Consider the following 26,269-nt stretch of genomic DNA (forward strand, 5'->3'; position numbering starts at 1 on the left):
AGGCTTTGGTACACTCTATTTTCTGTGAAGGGTGCTGCACTTTGGTTCCAGCTGCACGCGCGCACTGTCATTAGGGTCGAGAACATAGATTTATTTGCAATTGAAAACAAGGTCTTTTAGTGAATGAGGACCACATATTTTCTGCCCTGTGTCTGTGTGTGTCTGTGTGTCTGTGTGAAGGCAGTTTCCACCCACATACACCCCGCACACACACACACACTAGCTCACAGCGTTGAATGCCTGCACACAAACAAGTCCTCCTCATCTCCCATGTGTGCAAGAGGGATCTGCTCTGTATGTGTGTCTGTACTAGAGGATCTGGCAGGTGTGTGAGAGGGGAGATCTGCTCAGTGTAATGTCTTGGGCATAACACTTCAGTGTCTTTGAGGCAGGCATGGAATTTACAGTACGCAATGAGCTGCACACGTGTGGGGGGCACATATTTGAGTTGTTTGCCTTTGGTGCTATATTCCCTTGAAACTGCCCTGAGCAGAACAATTGATTATTTTTACAGTGTTCAGAGGAAAGGCTTAGATTCAAAATATCTTTGTGTTGGTCATTCTTTTAAGATGCCTAGCCAAGAAAGGATATTCCTGAGAAAGTCCCTTTAAGAACTGGACATGTACTTCCACTCCTACTCCCACTCCTATTGCTATATTTCACCTCATTCTTAAAAGCACTGCCTCCTAATGGCTGCAGCAGTGAAAAAGCACAGTATTCACCCTGCATTTCGCAATGTTACCTTTTCCGGTAAAGCTCATTCCAGCTGGCAAGAACTACGCCGTTTTGAAAGTGAAATGCTAATAATCATTGCATGTCTTTCGGGGCGATGAAAAAGAATATAACGTGCAGGCTAATTTTAGACATTTCTCTTTCTGCTATTGCCTGCACGCAGTCCCATGTGATCTAAGAAACTCTCATGTAGATTCCTGGAATCAATTGGGCTGTGCCTTTGGGTTCATTGATTTAAAACAGTACTAGGCCTTGCTCTTGATTTAGCGCATCATTTACAATCCTGACAAGAAGCCCTTAATTGCTTAACCCTTGAGGCTAATTACTATTGGTCTATGAATGAGTCCGCGTTGTGCTGGGTGTTAGTCAGGGCTTTCCCTCTGCAATGCAGATGTACAGTTTTTAATAACAGTTCCCCTTAACCGGTAGTGTTCTCTTTTAAATACTTCCTGCAGCTGAAGCCCCCACTTGCAGACTCTAGTCTGCCTAGACACTGCGGGCACTTCATTGGCATGACTCACTGATTTCATACCAACTCAAACTTTTTGTTAGTTTTGGCTAAAGTGCCACCTATAAGCTGAAACTATGACATTCGAGTACAGCTCGGGTGAAATAGTATGTGAGGCAGGACACAACCCTTGTACATGTTGTTGGGTTATTTACTCACCCATTGACTGCCCACGGCCATGCTAATTCCTATGACCATTTCCACCTGCTTTCTGCCCCTCTCCACCCAAAACACGTCCTACTGGGATGTAGTTGAGCTAGATTTATTAAGCCTTACCATCCAACATTGAGCTTAAAGTGCCTGCCAGTGTGTCTTCTGAGAGTTAATGACTTAATTAGAACTGTAAAAGTGCTCCTGGTGAAATTAAAATGTCAACCAAGTCTGCCTTCAGCCATTCCATTTATAAGCACTATGCCTGACCTTCACTGAAGTCCTGCTAAAAACATGCCTTGGTAAAGCCAACAGTTTGAGCTTGTGTATCAATATTAGGCATTCACCAGGCAGTGCTATTTTATGCCCAGGTACTCTCAACACTTTGCAGCTGCTACCATCAATGGACAGTTAATACCACTACGGCAGTGCCTGGCAAATGCCTTTCCCATGCCTACACAAACGCGAAAACTGTTGGCATTTCCGTTTAAGGATACATTTTATCCGTGTGCTCTTCCCATCAGGGGAATAGGGATGAAATGGATTAGGGATGCATGGTGTCTGAGAACCTTTTAATACCGGAAGACATTGTTTTTCTCATCTGCAAAATATGTAAAGTCTCAGGTCCCTCTATCATTGAATTTCTACTGTGAGAGATCCTGAACTTATTTAAAACATGCTTTAAATGCACTCATTTTGACCAATTGAATTCAACATTTTCTTGGGGGATACTCCCAATACCCTCATAGAAGGGTTGGGCAGATGCGCTATGCTCGCTCGTTCAGTGAAATATGGGGCCACTTTGAAAAATATTTCCAGGGCCACATTTGGATCCCAGTCTGGCCCTGCTGATGACACACAGCTATAACTAAAGATCGACTCCATCAAGGACACCCATAGGCTCACAACCTGCCTTTCACTGATCCAGTCTTGGATGTCCAGTGCACACTTGAAGCTCAACCCCCCAAGAACGAATTCCTACTCCTCACCAACAAAACTGAACATGCAGACATACAGACCTGGCTATCAACCATGAACTCTAAGGGCTTCTCACTTGAGCTCATTTACTGCGCCAAGTCCCTCGGGTTCCACATCGACAAACACCTCTCCTTCAAGACACACATAGCTAGGAGAACCCAGACAGCTTGGTAGCTGCTCACCCTCACCCTCTGGCAAAATGTCAAGCCCTTCCTCCCTGTGGACAGATTTAGATCCAGCATTCAAGTACTGGTCCTATCCCACCTGGATGGGGGCAATGCACTCCTGGAAGGCCTCCCACCGTCCTCCCTTGTGCCCCTGGGAAGTGCCACACACACGTCCACACATGTCCACACGCCTCATCAAGCGTCTACGCAGATATGACCACATCACTCCAGCCCTCATCGACCTTCACTGGCTCCCACAGTACGCACAAATCACCTTCAAGTCTTGTAGCATCATCTATACGGCAGTCGCCTTCAAGTCACCCAGCTACTTTGCCGTGAAACTCAGCATCTCCGGTAGACAGTGTACCACCAGAAGCCAGGACACATGCAGACTTGAAATCTACTGCTGCAAAAAGGAAAGGACCAGAAAACAAGCCTTATCTGCCTAGGCCCGAAGACTATTGAACCTCCTCCCCATCAGCATCCTACTCACCCCCACACTCCTACAATTCAGAAAAGAACTCAAGACCCACCTCTTCAAGGAATCTCTCTGCCTCAACACCTACGCCATCAAATCGCCCCTTGTTTCCCCTGACTCACTTGATGCCACCCACCACTCTCCTCTCCGCTACCCGGGACAGCTGACCCCTCCTCTGTCCCCCTCTGTATCCCACCCTCCGCTGTATATCTGTTCTGTTACCTCTGAAAAGTGCTCCATTATTCACCTCTACTGTTATATACCTCTGTAAAGCACTCTGTTATATATTTGTATTTTTGTATACCTCTTAAAAGTTAAAAGTGCTCTGTTGCTGCTCAAATCTAGGTCCGCAGTCAATAAATACCATAATGATAATAATAATAATAATAATAATAATAATAAGTGTGCCTGATTCTAACATGGTAGATTGTACGTTTAAGTCCTTGAACTGAACCAAAAAAAGTTAATGAACCAACCATTACAGAAACAGGGGAGAGAATATTCAGGATCTGCCAAATAAAACGGATCTATGTGATCACTGCGCCCCGTAACTGTGACGGCCGAAAATGCCGAAACCAGTTACGGCGCGGCGCAGTGATGACATGGATCACTGTGCCTGCTTCCCCCGGCCTACATTACCCCTCCCAACTCCCCCACTCCACTCACCTTTAGGGCGGCACATGCAGAAGTGTGCCGCCTGCCTCCTGCGATCCCTGCAGCGTCAGCTCTTCTCACTAACGTGGGTTAGAGCTGACGCTGCAGGGTGCTTTTTTTTCTTTTTTTTTTCTTATGTGTCCCCCGCTTTCCGAAATGGTAAGCGGGGGACACCCCCGCAACCCCCAACCCCTGTTACTGCACCCAGGTACAGCGGGGGACACCCCCGCAACCCCCGCTCTGCTTGGGTGCAGTAAATGTCACCCTCATTTTGTGCGCCTCCAAAGTCGCAGTGACTGCGGGGCGCACAAATGAGGGTGACATTTTCGTACAATACCAAATAAAAGCAAAGAAAGCAATGCACCTTTCAGGGAGGAGAGTCCATTCCTTGAAGCATCAGAAATGGGTGAATAGGAGAACAAATGACAAAGCTTCAGGGCCAATCAAAGTCCGGTACTTCCTTTTAAAGGTGAACGTGACAGAGCCTGCATTGGCACAAGCAAGGCAGAGGTCCAGAGGGGAGGAGGAGAGGAGAAATCAGCACCCCGTAAAGGGTGCCTGAAGCTGTTTGAAAAGGGCATCATTTCTGGAAGAAGGAACAGCTTCCATCGTTCACTTAATGCATTGAATCAGACGCTGTTTCATGCTGGAAAGCAAAACTGGTTATGATTTCTGCAAGCCTATTGTAGCCTAGTCACAGGCCAAAGCCCAGAAACAGTGAATCTAACCTTGCTGTGGGCTCAAACCCAGGACAGCGACACGTGGCTGGTGGGAGATGCTACCTTCTGCCTGACAACAAGCCTGTCATGGGGAAGAAATGCTTACTAGTAAAAGTAACAATCATTTAAGGGAAAAGGGGTGACATGCCAGCTGTTAAGGTATGCCCTAATTAAAAGGAGAGCAATAAGTATCCCCAGGAAGGTGTTTGCTGCACCAATGACCATGGAAACTCAACCCGTGGCCCAGGAGGACCAAGGCAGGAACCTAGAGGAAAACCCAAGAATTACATTAAGTGAGCCAAGAAGCGAGCTGGATGCTATTCCCCTGCGACTTGTAAGAGTAGTTCATGGCATGTTGACTTGGGCTCCAGGTCCCTTAGTGCAGCCCTCTCCCCTCTTTAGGTTTCACCATGTCACCGTAACTTAGCTGATCCTACTGAGCTCTAGTGAGATCCCATTGACCCGCTAGCCATTCATCCAAACCACCACCCATTTGGATCTGAAGAATAAAGGTGTTGAATTGTATCCCCAGTACCACGATTGTTCTGTTGATCACACATCACCAGTGTATAAATGATCATTCAAACACCTCTTGAAGAAAACAAAATGTAATGATATTTAGTGACCAGAACGTTTTAGTTTTCATCTCACGTGGAAGTTGGGGTTTCGGTGCGCTGTGCGCTGACCCCCCCATTCCCCAGAACTAGTTCGTGCTAACTGGATGATGCCAGATCCCCAGGAGCAGCTTTTAACCCTTGCTCATCACATCATGTCCATTTCCATACTCCTGCCATTCTCCTGCAAATTGCCTGACAGCCAATCATTTCGGGCCGAGTCCCCTTTCCTTTTCATAGCATGATAGAAAGGTGTGCACCTTTGGATTCAGAAGACTTAAGTGGTGTCTGATGCTGTACACCGGCGGCCACTGCCTTTGGAGAAGCTTCTCTGTGTTAGCCCGCGCCTCCGTCTAAACCCCCATTGCCCTTGCCTTCGGTGAGAAAGCACGAAATTAGGCTTCTTCACATGATGAATCTACCGCAGGTAGAAACTGCCTTTTAAGTGCTCCCCGTGGCGCAGTTTAGACTAATAGTCCTGGCTTGTGAACAATCCTGCGAGGTCCTTAATAAGGCCGGTCTATCTCTGTTTCTGGATATAATTACTTTTTTGGAACGCTATCACCTTTTTATACGAGTAATTTGTCTTGGTTTATGGCGCAGTCGTATGAAGCAGCAGAGTGACTGTAACCGCAGACGTGTTGATCGCCCCGCCCGAGTCTTTCACAGCCAAATATTCACACTGGTGCAGCATTACCATGCATGGCAGTAGAGCTGGCGCCTCTATTTACTAGCTGGGCCAGGACCACTGCCATGCAGCATCTCCTCATTGAAGAGCGCCGTTGTCGTTTTGACGGCCATTACCAGCATAGGGCAGTTGATTGATGTTAAAGCCCCTGTCTGCAGAGTATTGTTTTAGCTCTGAAATTACCGTCACAGCTGGCGGGTGGAACAGACAGCATGTCCGCGGCTCTCTTTCGCGCGTGTGCCCTTCATGCTCTCTAACTCTTTGTTTTCTTTTATTGAGAAAGTGTTTGCTAATCAGTGCGCGATATTTGTAGTCAGTTTTATGTTGTGGTATAAATGGGACTGTTTCACTTCAGCGTGTGACACATGAAGGGTGCAGCACCTTTTGAACGGGATCGATGGTAATTTGTGCTCTTGAAAATGCTTTATGTTATGTTATGTTATGTTATGTTATTAGGACTTGTACCGCACACCAGTGCCATTTTTTCATGGTCTAGGTGCTCAGGCGGATCTGAAAACGAGGGGGGTTGGTAGGGTTAGTAGATTGAGGGAAAAGTGCGAGAGCTTTTTTTCTGCTGTTGGTAGCTCAAGTTCAGAAAAACCAGTCACTGTGTGATGGAATGATTTGACATATTGGCACTGGGTGTTGTGTGAGAAAGTAGATGTTATTGGTTTTGGTGTATTGTGTCTGAGGTGTGTGCAAGTCAGTTATGTGATATGTTGTGGATATGCTAAATTCTAGAGGATCAAGAATTAGAGAGTTATTAGTAGGGTTTTTTGGGGCTCTTTGTTTTTTTTTGCGAGGTGTTGGCTTTCTCACTTAGTCGTGTCCCTGGTTTGTTCGTGGTTGACATTTGGGTGGTTGATTCTCATGGAGTTCTCTTGCGTTGTGGTGAGTGAATTGTTTTTGCTCCAAAATTGTCTTCAGCTTGGAGTGTTGAAGAGCCATATTTTTAATAGTATCCTGAAATTAAGCTGATCCCCTGTTGTTCGTATTTCCTTTGGGACCAACTTCCTGAATTTCACCGTTATGCAGTAAAAGGCTGATCCCCCAAATTTTAGTTTTTGAGTATTGTTTGTGTTCGAGATGGATGTCGTTTCTGGATCTTAGAGTTTGTGCTGGTTTCAAGATGGTGATTTTCTCCTGTATGAATTCTGCCCCTTAGCCGTGGATTGCTCCGTGTGATATGTAGAGCGTTTTGAAGATTTGTTTTTGACTGTGACAATGGCTTGGCTAGCTATGTAATGTTAATGGAACAAAATCACTGATGTTGCACTCCAAGTGCACTCCAAGTGTTATTAGCAAGTTTCAAGATGATATGGATACTTAGGGTGCAGAGAACAGTGTGACCCCCCTGGCACCAGGTGGAGCATAATAGCTGAATCGTTTCATGACCACCCTCATAGTAGAGTCTTTTGCAGCACTGTAGAAAACACAACTGCTTCCCTGCCTGCCAGCTACTCTACCAACTCCGACTTGTTAGCCAGCCCACATGCCAAGTTGCACGCAGCCTGTGCTAGCTCTGATGAATGAAATCATGGCACATGTTGTACCGGCACTCCATCGCCAATGTCCCAGAAAATGTGACGTAAGATTAGGTCAGGAGGATGGGGTTTCGCATCAGCCATGGTGCAGTGGGTAAATATACTTAACTACTCTGCTGCAAGCCCCCCAGCTGCCTTGCAGGAATAGACCGATTAATTCAGTGGTTAATGGACAGGCTCCTCTACTAATCTGAGCAAATAGAGCTCCGTTGCTCTGATCCAATCGTGGCTATCCTCTGTTCATGGATATGATGGACCTGGGCGAGTGGCACTGTAGTTGTTTGTGTTCCACGATCTATACATGAAACATAAACAAACATTGTGATGGCTGACACAAATATGAGAAAATGAAGGAACACAAAACACATACATTGTGTCCACCAACATTTCTCTAACACTAGGAATATATTACATTCTTAATGTTAAATAAAACAATGTGTAAAGAGCACACAACTAAATGTGATCACCATTATGGACTGGTAACATTGTTTTTGTATTCTTCAACCTCATGAAATGTAGCAGCCATTGGTGATAATAAACATGTTTTTTTAAAAAACAACACAATGTAAGGCAGCACATAAGTGTTAAACATATCATTGCACCAGGCAGCAGGGAAATAAAACAAGCGCTTATATTCAACATTCAAAAATTCCCTCGCCAACTTTGACAGTTGCCTAGCTTCTACAAAAGGGCTGCCACCATAGCGAGCTTTCATTAGGTTTCACTCGGGGTGCATTATGGAGCAGAAGACTGGACACGGGCCCTTCTCTAATATGTGTTTTCAAGACATCCCAGACAGACAAAGCTCTTTCAAGGCAGACTTAAACAGAAACTCCAGGACCATTGTAGGCCTATATGCAGTGTGTAAACCTTATAAATAATTGTAAATGGTTACGTTTAATGTTGTTAAGAAACTGAAAGTTCTCTTAAATTGCTCTAGTATGTTGCGAGAAAACATGCTCTGACATTGTCCGTAGAAATGACTCGTTGCATAGGGACTAAATTATCCCAGTAAAATAGCATGACAGCTCCCTTTCCTACCCAGACAAATATCAAAATAACACACTTGTTGCCTGATTCGAGCAAGTGCATGCTCTTTGCCCAAATGTGTGGTTTATGGGCAGTTGCTAGAACTCAGAATAAGGTTCTTAGTAGCTTTGACATTGAGTGACAACTAGAGATGCACACCTGCTCAAGCAATAAAGAAGAGTAGAAGGAAAGTTGGGTGAAAGGAAACAAGCTAGAAAGTTGGCATCCAGAGAAAGACTAGAAAAACAAATAACTGTTTATTAAACCACAGTGAATATGAAGATGAGGCCGTGTGGATGCTAAACCCGAACAGTACTGTTCATTCGAGCATAACGTCACAGTATTGGCTTACTGGGACGCTGGTCTCCTGTGGCTGCACGCTTACATCCTTCCCTGAGAAATCTTGCGAAATCCGGGCCTCTCACTCTCATAATGGTTCTGAACGAGAATGAATCAAGTGTTTGCATTCCAACAATGTGCTTCATTGAACTTGCATTACCTTAAGTAACTGAAGAATGTGCTCGAGGCACATGTGTCCATCTCGATTTGATGTTCAAACTAATATAAAGCGCATATCCCATGGAACCAAGCAGAATCGGCATCTGGGCGCAGGTGATGCAAAGCAAATAATAGGCCAGAAAGCTGAAAAATCATCACGGGACACTATTCGAAAAGGAAGATTTTTACCCTTTTCCTAAAGACACGGAGGGGGTGAATTATTCATAGATCAATTGAGAGCATGTTTCAGGCTTGCGTGCCTGCATGGGAGGAGCGTCTGTCACCCCATCTCTGTTGCAAATGTATTTATTTATCTCTGTTTTTATTTGTATGTATGTTCCTGTATTCGTAGACCACATCCCTGAAGGGAAATGTGAAATTGCAAACTGAAAAACCAAAAACGACAGCATTGAATTGGCAAACATTCACAACCAATTCATATTTATTTGATTCAAGTTAACCATGTGTTTGGGCCTCATTACGACCCAGGCGGTAAATTACCGCCTGGGCCGTGACTTTACCACCATGGCGTAAACTATGTTTACGCCATGGTGGTTGGCGGACTTACCGCCCCATTCCGACCTTGGCGGGGCGGTAAGTTCCCAATCCCCATTTACCCTTCCCCATTCCCATTTTTGCCCCATAGGCCATAATGGGAGTGGGGAAGGCGTTAATTACGCCACCGTAAATTACGGTGGCGTAATTAACTCCATGGTCCCTTAGCGCCATGGATTTTAACACCTGCTAAAAGCAGGTGTTAAATCCGCCATGGCGCTAAGGGACCTCGTACTCAGGCGGTAAGGGTCGGCGCTGTTTACGCTGCCGTAAACCCCTTACCGCCTGGGTCGTAATGAGGCCCTTTGTGTTCAAAGGAGGCGTTTCATTGAACTTCGTGTTCTGTAAATAAATAAACAATGTAAAGTGCCAATTGCACATATGTCCCCAAGTATTTTCTCATATGTATGTATTTGTTTGTTTCCATATTCGTAGAAACCACAGGGACAAGGGGACATTTTAGATGGGAAACCGAAAAAGGAAACACTATAGAAGTAATTTGTGAAAAAACGCAAACAAATCCTATCTGGACAGAGAGTCAACCCTCTCTAGTGCATTCTCCTTAGGGGCATGTTGGGCATTCTTACACTAGCTGATTACCATAAAATGCACACTGAAAGGCTTGCTTCGGGAATAATCTGCCAATTGCTAGCTATTTGTCTGGCATCAGTAATGTGTGCCCATCCGAAGCCTGCAGTTGTGAGTAACTAGACTAAATGTAATATGATGCAAAGAGACCTCTGGGGGACGATACATTCCAAAGGTGTGAAGGCTGTATGTGCTATTTCAGCTTGGACAGCTGCCATAAATATCAGTGGAAGGCACCTAGAATAATTATGCAGGCAAACATTCAGCACATATTGTAGGTTAATTGCAACAGTTGCATAATGCAACATGAAAGGAGGCTGCTTTTGAGACCGATATTGTTACAGTGAAGTATCTGCACTACTAAGGATACCTTCTGCTTTTATGTAGAGCCCTGACACATTTAATTTATTATTTGCTCGAAACTTTAAAGACATATATGACACGAGTAAAAGATGGATTTTAATTTGATAATGTTAAAATTGTCTTAATAGGTGTATGGCATTGTGTGAAAGCATTTGAGCAAATCAGACTCTGATAGTGAGAATTTATTTTCAAACAATATGGAGCACGAAGAAAAAAGTGATTACATATTTTCAGTTTAATGCAATGTTGAGCATCCTCACGTTTTAAGTCCCACTGTCATCTAAATAAATCACAATTCAGACAACGGAGAACCATTGTATGCGTTTAGCCCATTCCGACTTCAAGATATCAAACTCTGGCTCACCCTCACTGGCTGAAGAGATGAAAGAAACATTGCTGTTGAAGACCGTGAAGCCTAGGATTTCAGCTCATCCAGGAAACCCTTGGTTAGCCGCCAGTTAGACTTTTCCACCTCACCCTCAAGTGGAGAGCTTGATTTTCATAAATGGGCCGGACCCATAATAGCTCTGTTGTTGACCGCCTGCCAAGGGGTGATTAGGCAAGGTACCGTAATAGCAATCAGGCGCTCTCTTGTTCTCTCTGAGGACTCACAGTATTAAAGCAACAGCAGCATCAATGCTCTGACCTAGGAAAGATCCTTGTCACCATTTTAAGATCTCCATGCATCCTTTGCTCTGGCCCACAATGGCTCAGCTGGGATGGTGAACACTGAGAGATGCCAGAATAAAAAGAGAACATATACATCCCATGTCAATTAGTCTAAAGATTATGCCAAACTTTCAGCAACGAGGTTGCGGATGGAGGTAGCAAATACATTGGATATTAAGGATGAATGCAGGCACTTAAGTCTATAGACAATGGTGAACATTCTGAAATGAGCCGGGGCTCAGAATGCAAGGGGCACATGTTTCCATCACATCCTTGGAATCCTTTTTTTTCAAATGATCATTTACTAAAATGGGTTTTGAGCACTTTGGCACAAATGGCCCATTTTCAAGCAGACTTACTCCATTTGATGCAGTAACCAAGGTGCACAATTCTACCACCAGAAAACTAGTAAGGCAAGGCCGACATTTTGTGGGAGCCAGTCTTTATCATTTTAACACGTTATCGAGCTAAATATGTTTGCCTATAACAATGTAAACAGGAGGTCCACATAATCTTAATCTTTTAAGAGCTTCCATCTCACATATCAGCCTCAAGTTTACTCTGCCAAGGACTCCTTGCTGTGCCTGAAGACTAACCTCCAGAACAGGATGGGTCTTTCCAGCAACCCAGCTACCAGGAACATCAGCATATCCAAATCAGTTTTGGACCAGTGGTATACCTTGCGTGGAAGTCCTTCGCCCGCACTTAGTTTCAGGGGTGGATGCTGTGTAATGCCTCCAGTCCTTTTGATCAAGAATATGGGAAGTTTTAACCAGCCTTTTTCAACCTAAACTGCAAACTGTGGAGCAAGGTCACGAACATGAAGTACTGTGACAATCAAATTGCCACTATATTTGTGATAGGGCAAGCACTGTACATGACTTTATGATTTGGCAACATTTCTCACAGCAAAACCTCAGCACCCACTCTGAGACTCCTGTGGGCACAAATCAAAGAGACATGGCGATAGGAGGATCTAAATAAGATACCTCACAAGATTTCCTAGCCCCAAATACTGTGATCTGTTTATAAGGTTAAGATTGAAACATTTTCCCACCATGGAAGTACTCAGTGTGAGGAGATTGAATGACAAAATTACCTCTTCTTGCAGATTTTTTAAGGCGAGTGGAAAAATTGAATCATTAAAACATCTGCTAATAGATTGCAATATGCTTGCATTAGCAAGATAGGAACAAATGAGTGAGGCTGATGAGCATTATAGATCACTCTCTGTAGATGAGTGGTGGAACTTGTTTCTAATTGGGGAAAACTAGGCCATGATACAGTGATCACATTTATATAGGAAGTTTTAGAACTCCAAAAGTTTCCAAACGTAAAAGGAGAATCCCGTGCAAACACCAATTGATGATATAATGGATTGTATGTTAGTTATTTTGTCATTTTTAATTTTAATGTGTTTTTCACAAAAGTTGTGATATGCTTTTCAGATTTATGAATTGTTTCTATGGTGATGAATGATAAAGGATTGTATGAAAGGTGTGTAATAAATCAATGATAATAAAAAAATAAAAATAAAAAATATATATATATATGTATGTATGTATGTATGTATATATATATATATATATATATATATATATATATATATATATATGTATGTATGTATGTATGTATGTATATATATATATATATTACATGGACGCGGGTGGCTTTTAACTTTGCTCAATTCTGGACGAATCCTCACCAAACTTTGCAAAAAAAAGTATGGCCCACTCTGAATTTTTTCGCAAAGTTTGGAGAGGTTTGGTCCAGGGGGGCAAAGTTATAGGGGGTGTCCCAAAACTTTTGTTTTTTCCCATAGACATAAAGGGAAAAAACTTTGCGCATGCCTACAGCCCAAACCGCTGGATGGATTTACACCAAATTTGCGGCAGGAGCGGGGGCTTGGTCACAAAAGCGTGCTTTAGCAAATTTGGTGTATATCCGTCCAGTAGTTTTTTTAAAAATGACCAAAATGTAAGACAAAAAAATTAGTGATATCTCCGTTTGCTCCGCGGACGGACTTCCCGGTTCGCTCCGCGGACAGTGCCCTGATTGGCCGGGCGGCTTGCGTGATGTCCGCGGACATGCAACGTGTTCGCTGATTGGACGGCGTGGTGCGTGAAACGCGTCAGATTTTCTGTGGACGACCGCGGACAGCGCGGTGAAACTTGAATTAAAAATTGTATTTAGTGGAGTGTGTTGGTGTGTAAGAGTGTTTGGGGAGGGTGGGGGAGTATGAGATAGGTTCAATGTTCTGTTTTTTTTATGTGCTAGACACTTTTGTTGAGTTTGATTTTTCTGCGGACAACACGGCTGTTCTGAAATGTTCGTAAATAAACAGAATGGATTTGGTGCCAAGTTGAAAGTGTTCTAAGAAGACTCGTGGGGTCCTGGAATGTTCGCAGGGGGTGTCCTGAAGACGTTGTCTGTATTGTTCGTTGTCAAGCTGAAAGTGTTCTCAGAACACTCGCGGTGTCCCGAAATGTTCGTGCATAAAGAAAATGGGGGTGTTCTGAGGACGTTGTCCGTATTGTTTGCTGGCAAGTTGAATGTGTTCTAAGAACACTCGCGGTGTCCTGAAATGTTCGAAAAAAACCAAAATGGGGGTGTTCTGAGGACGTTCTCCGTATTGTGTGCCTGCTTAGCTGTATCCAATGAGGGAATGGCACAGAGAATGAAGTGGAAATGGTAGAAGGGCTGTCTAAGAGTTACGCGGTCCGCCGACAGGGTGTGCTGCATCCGGGGTTTTCCAGCAAATCCAGCATGGAAAGAAGACTGTAGGGATCAGCCAATAAGATGTTGAGGTTGTGGATTTGTGTTCAAAGAGACTGTGTGTAGTGAAGATGGCAGAAGTGGAGAAAGTCAGGGTGTTGGTGCTTGGAGATATGTTTGTGCATGGTTTACAACAGTATGCTCAATGCAGGAATGTTGCAAAGAATTTTGATATTAAAGGAGTGGAGGTGGTGTGGAGCACTGTGCCTGATTGCAATGTACAGGGAATTGTACAAGTTTGTGAAGATATGGGCAGGATCAACAGTCCCCATGTTGTAGTTTTGCACTATGTTGCTTTCCATTTGGGCTATGTCAGTGCCCCTGCTGTGTTGGCAGATTTGGAACACTTGGTTCAAGCAGTAATGAACATCCTTCCAAATGCCAAAGTAATATTTTCTGGATTAGTACCTAGGGCAATATGGGACAATAGTTCAGTTTTTTTTCCTGAGCTAAACAATGCTAGGTGTGTAATCAACCGAGGCATGTGTGCCTTCATGCTTAGAGCTGGTATGTTCTTCTGTAATAATGAGAATATTGATTCCAGTAATGCTGTTTATTTTAAAGAAGATGGCATTTCCTTATATTTTATGGGAAATGCCATTCTGTTTTGGAATGTAAGGGTTGCTTTGGAGAAGGTTATGTGAAGATTTTAGGAGTAAAGTAAGAAAAAAAAAATACAAAATAACAGGTGTCTGTCAAGCATCTGCAAAAAAACCCCAAGAAAACAGCTCTTTTCAGATCCAACCTCAAAGGGAAATGGGGCACACTATTTAAATTTACATTCACCACACTCAGATTTTCGATATGTCCGCGGACATGGCGGTAGTCCGCGGACATCGAAATCACTAGCTAGGGGTTCAGTATGTTCTATGTTACATGTATATAAAGTCAGGGATATTATGGTTAAGTTGTGCTACTAAAAACATATAAAATTCAGTTAAAAAACTTTGTTAAAGGGACGTTATGGTTAAGTTGCGCTACTAAAAACCTATGAAATTCAGTGAAAAACGTTGTTAAAAGGGACGTTATGGTTAAGTTGCGCTACTAAAAACCTATCAAATTCAGTAAAAAAACTTTGTTAAAGGGACGTTATGGTTCAAAGTAAAACCAAAAAAACCCTGAAATTCGGCAGTTATGGTAAGATGAGCAACCATAACTCGTGCCACCGTGCACTGCTAGCACTAACACCCAGGACATCAAAGATGACATCACAAATGTCATTGATGACATCACTGATGACATCACATGACTGGCTCTCCCTTTATTTCCTTTACTGACATATCTAAGCCACATAGTTTTCTTCAGTAATAGTCAGGAAGTAAAAATTGAAAAGGTACTATATTTGTAGACTTAGGGTCAAGTCATATCATATGAATCATATATATAGCGGAAGACGCAGGCTTGGAAGAGAGCAATCCTTTCTGTGCATGAAGATAATCATTAGAGTTATCAGCATTTTCTCATAGTTTTATTTTTATTACTATACCTTCCCTGTATATGCTCATATTTGTATACATTCTACTCACACTCCTTTCCTTAGGGTTCACTGACATCATTTGATACACATACATACAGTAAGTAGCAGCTTTGAAACAGAGCAATCATTTCTCTGCATAAAGATAATCAGTTAGGTTATGAACTCTTTCTGCAACTACTTCTGCTTTCTTGCTTACTTCTCTGTCCCTGTATATACTCATATGTGTATGTGTTGTTGTCTCTTTGTGTTTTGTCTGTATTAAGTGTAATTATGTATTAAGTGGGTTTTATTAGCTACTTATTACATGTTTCACAGTACGCAAAACTCTAATAAGAAAGCAGTTATCTTACCATTATTCTACATGGCAAGATTATGAATATTGCACCTTCATCATGTATACTGCACACACTGCCTAAGTTTCTGCATGAGTTGCTTAGTATACTGGATAGAACTTCATAATAGAATGCTATTTTTATCAATGCATTGCTTAATGCACTAATTAACTCATGATATTTATTCAAATGATCCTTGACACTTTTTGGTCAACATTATAAGAATCCCCCCTATAGAGTTTTCATGAAAAGTAAATGCACATGTGATGTCATCAGTGATGTCATCAATGACATTTGTGATGTCATCTTTGATGTCCTGGGTGTTAGTGTTAGCAGTGCACGGTGGCGCGAGTTATGGTTGCTTATCTTACCATAACTGCCAAATTTCAGGGGGTTTTCGGTTTTACTTTGAACCATAAGGTCCCTTTAACAAAGTTGTTTTACTGAATATAAATATATAAATATATAAATATATATGTTTATTTGTGAAAGAACCAGCTATCTAAAAGGCAATTCACCCAAGAGTTTTTCTTAATTAGTACTGAGACTGAGATGTTGAAACTGGTTTATGAAGCAACAAGGAAGAGTGAAAGGAAAACATGTTTTGTGACATTGTTTTTGAACTGAGATTCCATGTGCCAGGGGAGACTTGAAGCACTCATGCTCAATGGCGTGGCTGTGTGTCTGCTGAGCGAGAAGAGAATGCCACTGAGTGCTGGTCTTGGAAAGGACCGATTCAATGACCAGACATCCCCCATTGGGAAATTGGGTCACTGCAGCACATTGGGTGTGGTTGAAAAGTGAGTAGATGAGATGAGTAGCTAATCACCCTTTGCATCCAAGCCATGTGCCTGGTGGGAGAAGGTGGTACAGGGAGCAACATGAGAGTGCAGGAGTACACCATCAACACACGGAACACCTGCCACAGTGAGGAAAGCCCATCCCAAAAGTAGTGCTGTGCTGCAGAATATATGGAGGCTGCAGCCCTGTGTAAGGCTGTCCCAATGGAGCACCCACCACAGAAACCATCAAGTCAATTCTCTGTGCAAAATGGATAAAGGCATGAGTCACAAATGGCACTGCAAAACCATAGGACACAGAGCCAGGACAATAAATAAAATATACATTGCAAAGCAGTCATAAGCCATATGCGGGAGGGCTAATTGCACAAATATTTGGGCCATACAGAAACAAGTCACAAATTCTATGGCAAACCAATTATTCAAAGCCTTTGTATGATCTGAACCTTTAACTAATGAGCAAACAGTAAATATTGTGGGACATTATAAAGCCGTACAGATGATGGGAGTGCAGAGAAAGAAGCCCATTTGATTTGAGCTACTGTTAGAAATTGTGAGGGCTCAGAAATGAGAGGCAGACACACAGTTGTAATGTTTGCAACAGTAGCCATTATTATAAAGGCCTATAGGTCCCTATCCTGATAAGAGTGTCCCTGCCTATGAAACTAAAATTAAAGCAGGCTGACCCTGTGTCCAAAAGATATCTGACCTCACACTAACATACACAATCAAAAGGTGCAAGGTAAATTTCTCAGGATGGGAAAACAAATGCCTTTTCTCTAGAACACGTTTCTCAGGATGAAGAAACAAATGCCTTTTCTATAGAACACTTATTTCACAATGGCAAAATGTGTTTAACTTCAACAACTGCTTCAAATTATAAACTGAATTTCTTGATATCCCGGTGTACTCTCATGCCGGGCACCTTTCATTTTATCTGTTCCTTTTCTCTACATTATATATTCCTGGTGAACTCCCCAGCCAAAAATTGCTACCTTCCAGTTCTCACAGATCCCCTTGTGTACTCTCCTGCCAAGTATCCCTTTCCAAAAAGGGCTCACTGCCTGATGCTTACTTTCACCAGGTATTTTCCTGAAATTAATACAGTTGCCCTTTTTCCCTGTTTATACCTTGTTGAGTCCAGGTATCAGTTGCTCCAACTTCCCCCTTACCGATATCCCACATATGGTGGTCTGTTCAAGTTCTGTCTGTCAACTTCTTTCTTAGTGTCTTTTGTCTTTTGACAATGCTTGTTCCTAGCTTACCCAAATTGACATCTCATATAAGGAGAATTGTCCAACTTTTGCCCTTTAATTTCATTTCTAGTGCCTCTTGGTTTACGGCAATGCGGGTTCCAGGTTTCCCCCAAAATGACATCTCATACAAGGAGATTTGTACCACTTTTGCCTTTGTCTTTCAACTGTACTTAGTCGGTATTTAAAATAATACCCCAGTGTTCATTAACTTGTTGGTACAGACCAGGCCCCCAACTTGTAATGAACCACTATTCTTTGTGGTCCCTTTGGTGCAAATGGAAAAGGGTAGGGTTAAGATCTGTGCAACCTTCAACCAAGAATGCGCCAAATGGTTCCTCAACAGCAAGTAACATTCAACTTGCTACTCTTTTTCAAAATGGCCACCGGCAATTTGATCCATTGGTCAGGAAACCCTTGCCAGCAATTTAAGAAGGCACTTCTGAATCAGCTCTGTGCATTGCTACAACTTTGATATCAGCGCTCCTGTAAGTATATGCACTTTGATCCTAGCTATCCTAGTTCCTTCTTTTTCCTTCCTGATTCCCCTTCCCCATCTTTCTTCCTGCTTCGTATTCTTTTCTATTACTTTCTCGTGCATCTAGGCGTGGGACTTCTTGATTCAGATTGCATCAAATATTGCACAACGAGTTCACCAATTGCTTTACCAAGCGGAGAGCAACACAGTCATCATTTCTTAGAATTGCACAACACGTTCCCACAAGTGTGACTGCCTGCATTGTTCATACGTAAGCCTCTCATACTCGCGCTTGCATTTGCGCAGACACTTGCTCTACATTTGTCTTCCTTTAGAACTTGCCAGTGCTGCTCTTTCATTTGTTAGCAGCATTGCACGTTCCCAACATTGGCGAGTCTCTACACGAGACAATTAACTTTGCCATGAGAGCCACCATTCAGTAAATTAAGCCGTGGACAGGTTTGTCTCTTCTTGCGGCTGCCGGCTCTTTTCAGGAAGGCAAGATTCCACCTTGTATCGGCAGACCCTTTCCTTGCCACTGTCAGCATATTTGTTTTTTGCTTACCTCACGCTCCAATTCATTAGCGCCAACAAATGCACTGCAATTCTCAGAGAAGAGACTTGCTACTTGTGTACCTTTCGGTTATCTTTACTTGGACGCATTTCTTACCAGTCCTTTCTTCTATCTTTCAGGCATTTCTTGCCTTTGATTACGGGCTCAAAGGCCTTGCTAACTGCTCCTTTGAAGTTCTGGAGATTCAACCTACTCTCCCCTTCAAGATTCCCACCTACAAGGAGCTAAGGAAACTTTGGGTTTTATTCCCCAGGAGGGGGAAAACTCCTATTTTCTACAATTCCAGGGATCGGGGTGGAGTGTGGGAGGCTCCCCCTCACATCTCACTGCCAAGAACACCAAACACCAAAAGTTCAGGCAAGTCCATTGTGCATATTTTTGACTCATTGTGTGAATTTCATAACACAACATCTCTGGGTCGACTCACCCATGTAACATGCAGCTGCATATAAGGTTTTTCCATGGGGCAGGCTTGATTCCTGCGTTGGCTTTTCAGCCTTTTGTCGATGTAACTATTTCCACAAGACCACGTCTCCTCTGGCCCTGCAGCGAATGTCTCACTTCTAGCGGTGCCTCCACAGCACCCGCTAGCCTTTACCAGAGTTCCTCTCCTCCAGTATGATATGCCTCAAGGTGGTTGCCTGTAAGCATTTTCTTCTTCCTGCATGGCTCGTCTGCGTGAATCTGCTTCTGGGTTTTGCTTCCCGTTCCAAACTCTCTGCAGCTCTCTTCTCCTTTCCTTCCTGCTTGCAGGTGATTTTCAAGTTTAAATGTCCAGCACAGCTGATGGTGCACCTGAAAACTAGACCACACATTGTACTTGGTATTACTTTCATTCCACATTGACTCCTTACTTCTCTTCTTTGTCTCAGTACTTGAGGCTTTCTGGAACTTGGAGTCCAACGGAAGTTTAGAGTTGTGATGAATCTGTGATGATTCCTCACAATAACCTGGCCTGGCAAGCTTCTCATGTGGCCAAGGAAAGGCAAACGCTTCCTGACCCTGGGGTTGGTGCACTATGTGAGGATCACATGGGGAGGGGATTCCAGGCCAGGAAGATTGGGAAACCCCCCTGTTCAACTTTCCCCATAATCTCACACTTTTAATGGAGGTTTGCCAAACAGTAGAAGATAAAAGAACTGGCTTTGTTGATGGAGACTGCATGTCCGATAATACCATAGTACTCGGGCAAAGAAGAGGGCTGAAGAGGCATTTTGCAATAGTCGTCAGCCAAATAAAACAAACATCCCACGCCTGAAGGAACCTGGGAGACATAAAAGGCCCCCTCCAGTGCATGTAATAGCTAGGAGAGGAGCGAGCTGAAACTGTGACTGGATTGCGTGCAGCAGTAGCAGGAGAAGGAGAAAGAAAAAGGCACAGAGCTGGCAAGCCAAGTAGAAGTGGGAGAACCAGAGGGATGCCGGAACGTGGATGCAACAGATTTCACCTACTTGTTCTGAGAGGGTCCTGCTCCTCCAAACTCTCAAGTGCAGAGGCAGTGCAGCGGAAAACATGCAGATAGGATGTCTTTCTCCACGTGAGCCTGATTGCTGTGGTTGCTGGGATGGAAACATGTTGGAGCTGGAAGCATGGAGCTGTATGCAGGTCAGAGGTCTCTGGAGTGAGAGGAGCTCCTTAGTAGAGTGGCTGGACCAGATAGACCACGTTAGAGTGGTCAAAAGGGCCAAAGCGGTTGGGATTGGGTTCCCACATGTTGCACCCAAACTCTGGAATGCCCTTCCCAACACACTCAGAGCTGAGACGTCCCTCCCAGCGTTCCGGAAAGTCTTAAAACCACACTCTTCAAGTAACACAGCCGGCCTCCTCTCTGGCCCCCTGCCTCACTTCTCCTGCTCACCTGTACTTCTGATGTAAATATGAATGAATGTATTCTGTAACTAAGTATGTTGTCTTGTAACAGCTCCCCGATGCCTCTGGGCTGTGGCATTCATAACACGCCTATAAACAAGTGTTTCAAGGCATGATGCAGCAAGGGAGGGTAACAGAGGGAAGACGGAGACAACGATCTTAATGGGCCAGGTGACATTGAGATCACGCAAGTGCAGGGGAGGTTGCGAAGGGGAAAGTACGAGGGGGAGATGGGTGGACAAGTGAAGTACATAGGATAAACAGTAAATGAATAGAAGCAATAAATAGGAACAATAAATAAGAAGTGCGACCAGCTGGTGGCAGATGCAAGGGTAAGGGCAGTCAACAGGTGCAAGTGCTTGTAGGAGGCTGTAGGGTTATGGATTCAGAACAGACACAGGATGCAAGGGTTGGCAAGGGGGCAGTGCAGGTGTGCACAGGGTAGCCATACCAGTTCAGTTTCAGCAGGGGAGTTGAAGCGAGAAATCAGAAGCAAAGAAGAAGTTCTTGAGGTGCTCCCGGAACCGGAGATGTTGTGCCCGAAGTTGTGGAACTGGAGCAACCCACAGAACAAGCATACCAGAAGCTGGTGAGTCAAACTTGGCATTCTGATTCCTTGTGCGAGCACTGCCAGCAACAGATTACAGTCTTTTTAGTCACCCGCATATGAAGTAGAAGCGAAACGAAGTTGGTTAATGCATTTTTCTAACAAGGGAACAATGGAACTAACACTTACGTGTGCAAGGTTTTCTTTTACTCACGTAGAAGCTGAATATTATGAAACACCATTGTCAAACCCTTAAAGTCCTTAAACTGCTTGAAGGAGTGGTTGCGTGTACCCAATTTTGTTTCCCAAACGAAGAGTGAATATTACAAGTCGTGTGTCTCTCATTAAGCTGAACGACCCTTATGAAACATCATTGTTAAGCACTTAAAGCTTGAAAACTCTGTGAAGTGGTTGTGTGTGCCTAGTTTTGTTTTCAAAGTGCAGAGTGAACTGTACCTCTGTATTGAAACAAGAAATCATTGTTACTAAGTTGGAGAAGGCTAAAGCATTGCCCAAGCCAAGAGTATTCCTTTATTGATAGTGAAACAGCCTTTCTCAAAATCAGAAACTGTTCTAATAATTATTGTGAGCACAATAGCAGATCAAAGTTGCCTTAATATACAAGTGTGCAAGTGTTGCCAAAAGCCAAGCGAATGGCACTAAGGCTTCTGGGTAATTGTGTGACTGACATTGGCAAAGAGGTGAAGGCAAAGTTTGGGAAAAGAAACCTTTCTGCTGAAATATAATACTGAAGTTGTTGTTGTAGAAAGACAAGAGAGGCAAAGAGTTTGCCCCTTTTGAATAGATCTTCAGAGGACGAGTGCCTTGTCTACTTTATGGTATTGCAGTGCAGTGAATCGTGTTTAAACCTGTCTTTAAAAAACAAAGTACTGAAGCTGCGGTGGTAAATTTGGGCAAGACTTCAACAGTTGTCAGTGGATGCAAGACTTCAACAGTTCAAAGGAAGTGGAATGTCAAGAAGAATGTCCTCATGGTAAACTGTGGTAGAAGTAAAGTTGTTGAAGTAGAAGCGGCAGAATGGAGAAGTCATCTGATAAACATATCTACAGTGATTTGTAACCTGAATAGACAAATGCACATTGTTAATCAAAACTTTTTGCTCCATTACCATTCTGGAAGTTGCATCTCTTTTTGAACTATGTCAGGTCTTCTTGGACAACTGGAAATAGTAAAAAGGCATTGTGGCTGAGATTGTTGGAACTGTGGTTAACACATCCTTACCTTAATATTGACTTTTCAAGAACTAATCTGAGACTTTACTAACTGTGTGGATTTTCCGGATATTCTTTTTGCTAAACCTTGAAGAGAAATACACCTTTAAGCATGGGGAAGGGAGTACACCCAGGTGGCTAAAAGGTTATCAAATATTGTGAATGTCATTTTTGATGTTAATTGAATTGCCCTCTATTTTCTTTTGCATTTGATGTTTAGAGTGAGGGGCAGCATTCCTGTGTTAGAATGCTTCCCCTTAATTTTGTTCGATAGGGAAACCCACAGAAGAATAAGGCAATTGAGTTATTTTGATATACCTTTTGTTCTAATAAAATGGCATATTTTGAACAAATATCAAACAGTTGTCCGCCTCACATAGATGACCCCACCCACAGTTTTAAGTTACATTGTTGGACACTTTTTTTAAATACCAACCTTCATAACCATTAGATGTGAAATGTGTGTTATAGGTGGTATGTACATATTAAGAGTGAATAGAGTTATGTTTGGAATGTTTGGTAAACATGGGTGTCAGGGTTTTACAATTAAAGGGTTCTGAATAATGACAACATACCAAAGAAACTTTGGAATTAGGGTTCTTCTTCACAGGAAAGGGAAGAATACAGCACCTCTTCTATTGGAGTCACCACTCTCTCCCGACAGCCATCTCCTCCCATGTGATCCAACCCCAGGATACCACCCTCAGGGTCAGGATCAGGTAGCAGCTGCCTTTCCCTGGCCACATGGGAGGAGGCCTTAGGCTGGGGGTCAGTGATGACACCACATGATTCATCACACAATGTACAGGTCACCTTATTCTCAAAGGGGACTTGTGCATTTCAGGAGGGGCTGGACAGTAGCACAAACATGCACTGCCCAGCTCCCTTGCATAAATTAATGTTGGGACAGGTCTTGACAGGCTCCCAACAACCATGTGATTGCTGAGAGCAGATTTCACAGAGACAGGTGGTGAGTATTGCATATGCTCACCGACTGGGTTAATATACACCTTCATGTGCACATTTCTAATGTAATAACCCCCGCCTTCAAGCAGTATGACAATTTGTCCAACCTTCATGGAAACAATTAAGAGAAATGACAAGAAGTTCTTTAACTGTTGGATTTAAAATGACACTGATGAAACAGAGTTAGTCAGAGCTGTTGAGCACATTTGTACTTTGACAGAACACCTCTGTTGACCTATACCCCCAGAGGTCACCCTCTTTGACCAAATTAATTAATATGATATTTTATCATTTGTTGTAGCTAGTTGTATGCTTTCAAATGTTAACTGTACCCATTGTATATCTGTTCATGCACATTAGTAAAATATATCAGAATATCCCAAACTTTCTCACTCTCTCCGCTGGCCTCCAGATTAATATGCATTGCGGGGAGGTGTGCAGTGTGCACAGACATTGTTTATATTGTGGTGAAGAATTGTAATGTGAGAGTTATTGGCCACTGAATGGACATACCATGGAAGCACAGTTAGGATGAGAACTGTTTGCTGTCTTATTCTTTAGACTTGAAATGCACTGTGTGTATCAGCCAGCCACAGAGCACGAACTCATTGTATGCACTGGCAAGATAAAGTCAAGTTGTACACATTTACTGTTCTTTCAAAAAAAAATATTTTGTCAATAAGCTCCTGTATATGCAGGGCAGGCTACAGCGTTCCGCATTCCTAAAGTATCACACAAGTAGAAAAGAATAGAGAATTCTAGAACGATCAGATTTTAAGTTTCATTCATCTGACTATGCATTGGTGTAGCTTTGTCAAATTGGGGGAGATGTATGCTGTGGGCGTCTGTGGCTGTCCACCCTAAGCTGTTTGTTCTCTTGGCATCAAGTCTCTTTCAGGGCATAAGGTAGCTAAAAGAATATCCTTATGCATTTTGATTCATTATTCTTTAGTATAATGAATTAGTGTGAACACCATACGTTTTGTCTGCTCCATGTTTTTCCTCATGAAGGCATCTGCAGTCTCTTTGGAAGGCTGATTTGGCAGGCACTCCAGCAGGTCCAATACACATGCCCAACCAGGAAGTCAGTGCATTCAGCTGCAATTGAAGTAGGACTCTTTAGGGAAACGTGTATTCAGCTGAAAGTGGTTTTAGTTACTGGAGAAGTGTAGGAGGTGACAGAGGATTATACTTTGTTTGCAGAAAGCAGAGGCTCTGTTTACGCTTGTGTTCACTTTGGAGCTTAAGAAATTCTTTAGGTTTGCACAGAGGTCTTGCCGGTATGGAATCGATGATTGAGGTTAGATGAAGCCACATTGTTCATGATGAGGAGGTGTTCTGGCATTTGCGTTCCCTTCATTTAAAGGTACAAGGGAGACAATGAAACAATGCCTGGTGAATTGTGAAATAGACTTCTGAGGTGCAGGAAGTGCAGTGCATGCAGATGATTGCTTGCTCCTTTCATGCCAGCGTGCGCCGCACACTCGGTGGAAGTGGTGTTTCATGGACCTCTTCCACTTTCTGAAGTTTTAATGCTGGCCATGGACTTTTGGTGAAAATTCATCAGTGGTCAGAAACAATCAATATGCACCCTTCTAAATAACTAGACAGAGGGGGGGATGAGGCAGAGAAATGCCTAGTTTCTGACCTCTTGAACATGAGGCATTTCAACGTGAGATTGCTTTCTCAATTGCATATCATTTGCCACGTGCTGCGTTTGCTGAACAAAATCCACTTGGTATATCTGGTACTGACAATGGCTCCCTACGTACAATTAACTATCCAATGGGGAGAACAAATGCAAAGTTGGTCTGAACGACTGTTCCAATTCCCCAACAAATAAGTGCCAGAAAATAATGGCAGTGATAACTAATGCATATTTATAAACCTTAAATTGTGTGGACGGGTGTTCCCCTCTATAAAGGTTCTTCTCATCATGAATCGCTTCCACAAAATAATACACTATTGTATTGTTTGCATCTAGTCTCTGTTACACATGTCATGCCTGAAGGAGTAGCACATAGGTTTGTTATATATTGTATCAGTGTTTAAACATGTTGATGAATGTTGAGGGTTGATAACCTCTAGGGAATTCTCATGAACATACATGTGTCTTCGGCACTTTGTATTATTGGCACATATTATTAAGAGTCTGTGTGCAAAATTGGTAACCTGAACGTGAATTTCTGTAGGCTGTACGAAGGCAAAGAACAGACAGAATTTGAAGAATCCATGCGAAGACTTTTCGAATCTATCAACAGTTTGATGAAATGTGAGCAAAAGACCACCATTTTATTGCAGGTGAGGCTTATATTCTTACCACAGTAACTATGGTAATTAATTGTGAAATGTAGTCTACTGTCTCAGCAATCGTGTAAACAATGTTCTCTTGTGAGAGGACTGTGATTTCTATAGGAGAATGGATATGTAGCAATAGTCCTTCAATTGCATCCAAGAATCCTTTCTGCTGGAATACAGGTTTGTGTGTGTGGTTATGTTAGGTGCCATTTATTATAATTCTCATTTATTTCTCATTTCATCATATAGGCCTCAATGTATATTCTTTACAAAATAGTTGTGTCTCTAAATTAAACATGCCTTCTTTATAAAAACACAAACAAACGACTAAGATGGTAAATGTAGGACCAGTATTGTTGAAGGCATCAAGGCAGCGTTTGTGAGCAGGTGGACAATGGGGAAACAATAAAATTGGAGTGATATGGCCATCTATCTTGCGATGAAGCAGGCTATGTGATCTGCACTCTTTGTGGTGCACAAATAATGGCAGACAGAAGGCCAAAGGATGGGCTGTTTCCTTTGTGTACCTTGAAAGATGTAAGGGAGTTGATCACTGTGACTATACAGGGAAACATCTGGTAAGGGCAGAACTCTTTTGAGGGAGCAGGGTGGAAGAAACAGTTTGTGAGGATAGTGAGAGTTTGGAATCATTGTAGACAACAAGGTGTTGGACTTTAGGTGAGAGGGGAAGACATGGGGCCTCATTACGAGTTTGTGGCTTCATTACCGGGTTC

At 43.0% G+C, this 26,269-nt stretch overlaps 1 protein-coding gene across 2 annotated transcripts in view; it reads left to right on the top strand.

The window, feature by feature from the left end:
- The window catches only part of DOCK2 (dedicator of cytokinesis 2), a 2,833,934-nt gene that overhangs the window by 949,636 nt on the left and 1,858,029 nt on the right, over positions 1-26,269 (top strand). For both annotated transcript variants that reach the window (XM_069654309.1, XM_069654310.1), the window contains exon 23: positions 25,430-25,538. In XM_069654309.1, the coding sequence (XP_069510410.1) occupies positions 25,430-25,538 (109 nt within the window). The remainder of the gene's footprint in view (positions 1-25,429; positions 25,539-26,269) is intronic.

The sequence above is a fragment of the Ambystoma mexicanum genome, chromosome 3q (genome assembly GCF_040938575.1).
Source record: "Ambystoma mexicanum isolate Mex_15411 chromosome 3q, UKY_AmexF1_1, whole genome shotgun sequence".
Classification (NCBI taxonomy): Eukaryota; Metazoa; Chordata; class Amphibia; order Caudata; family Ambystomatidae; genus Ambystoma; species Ambystoma mexicanum.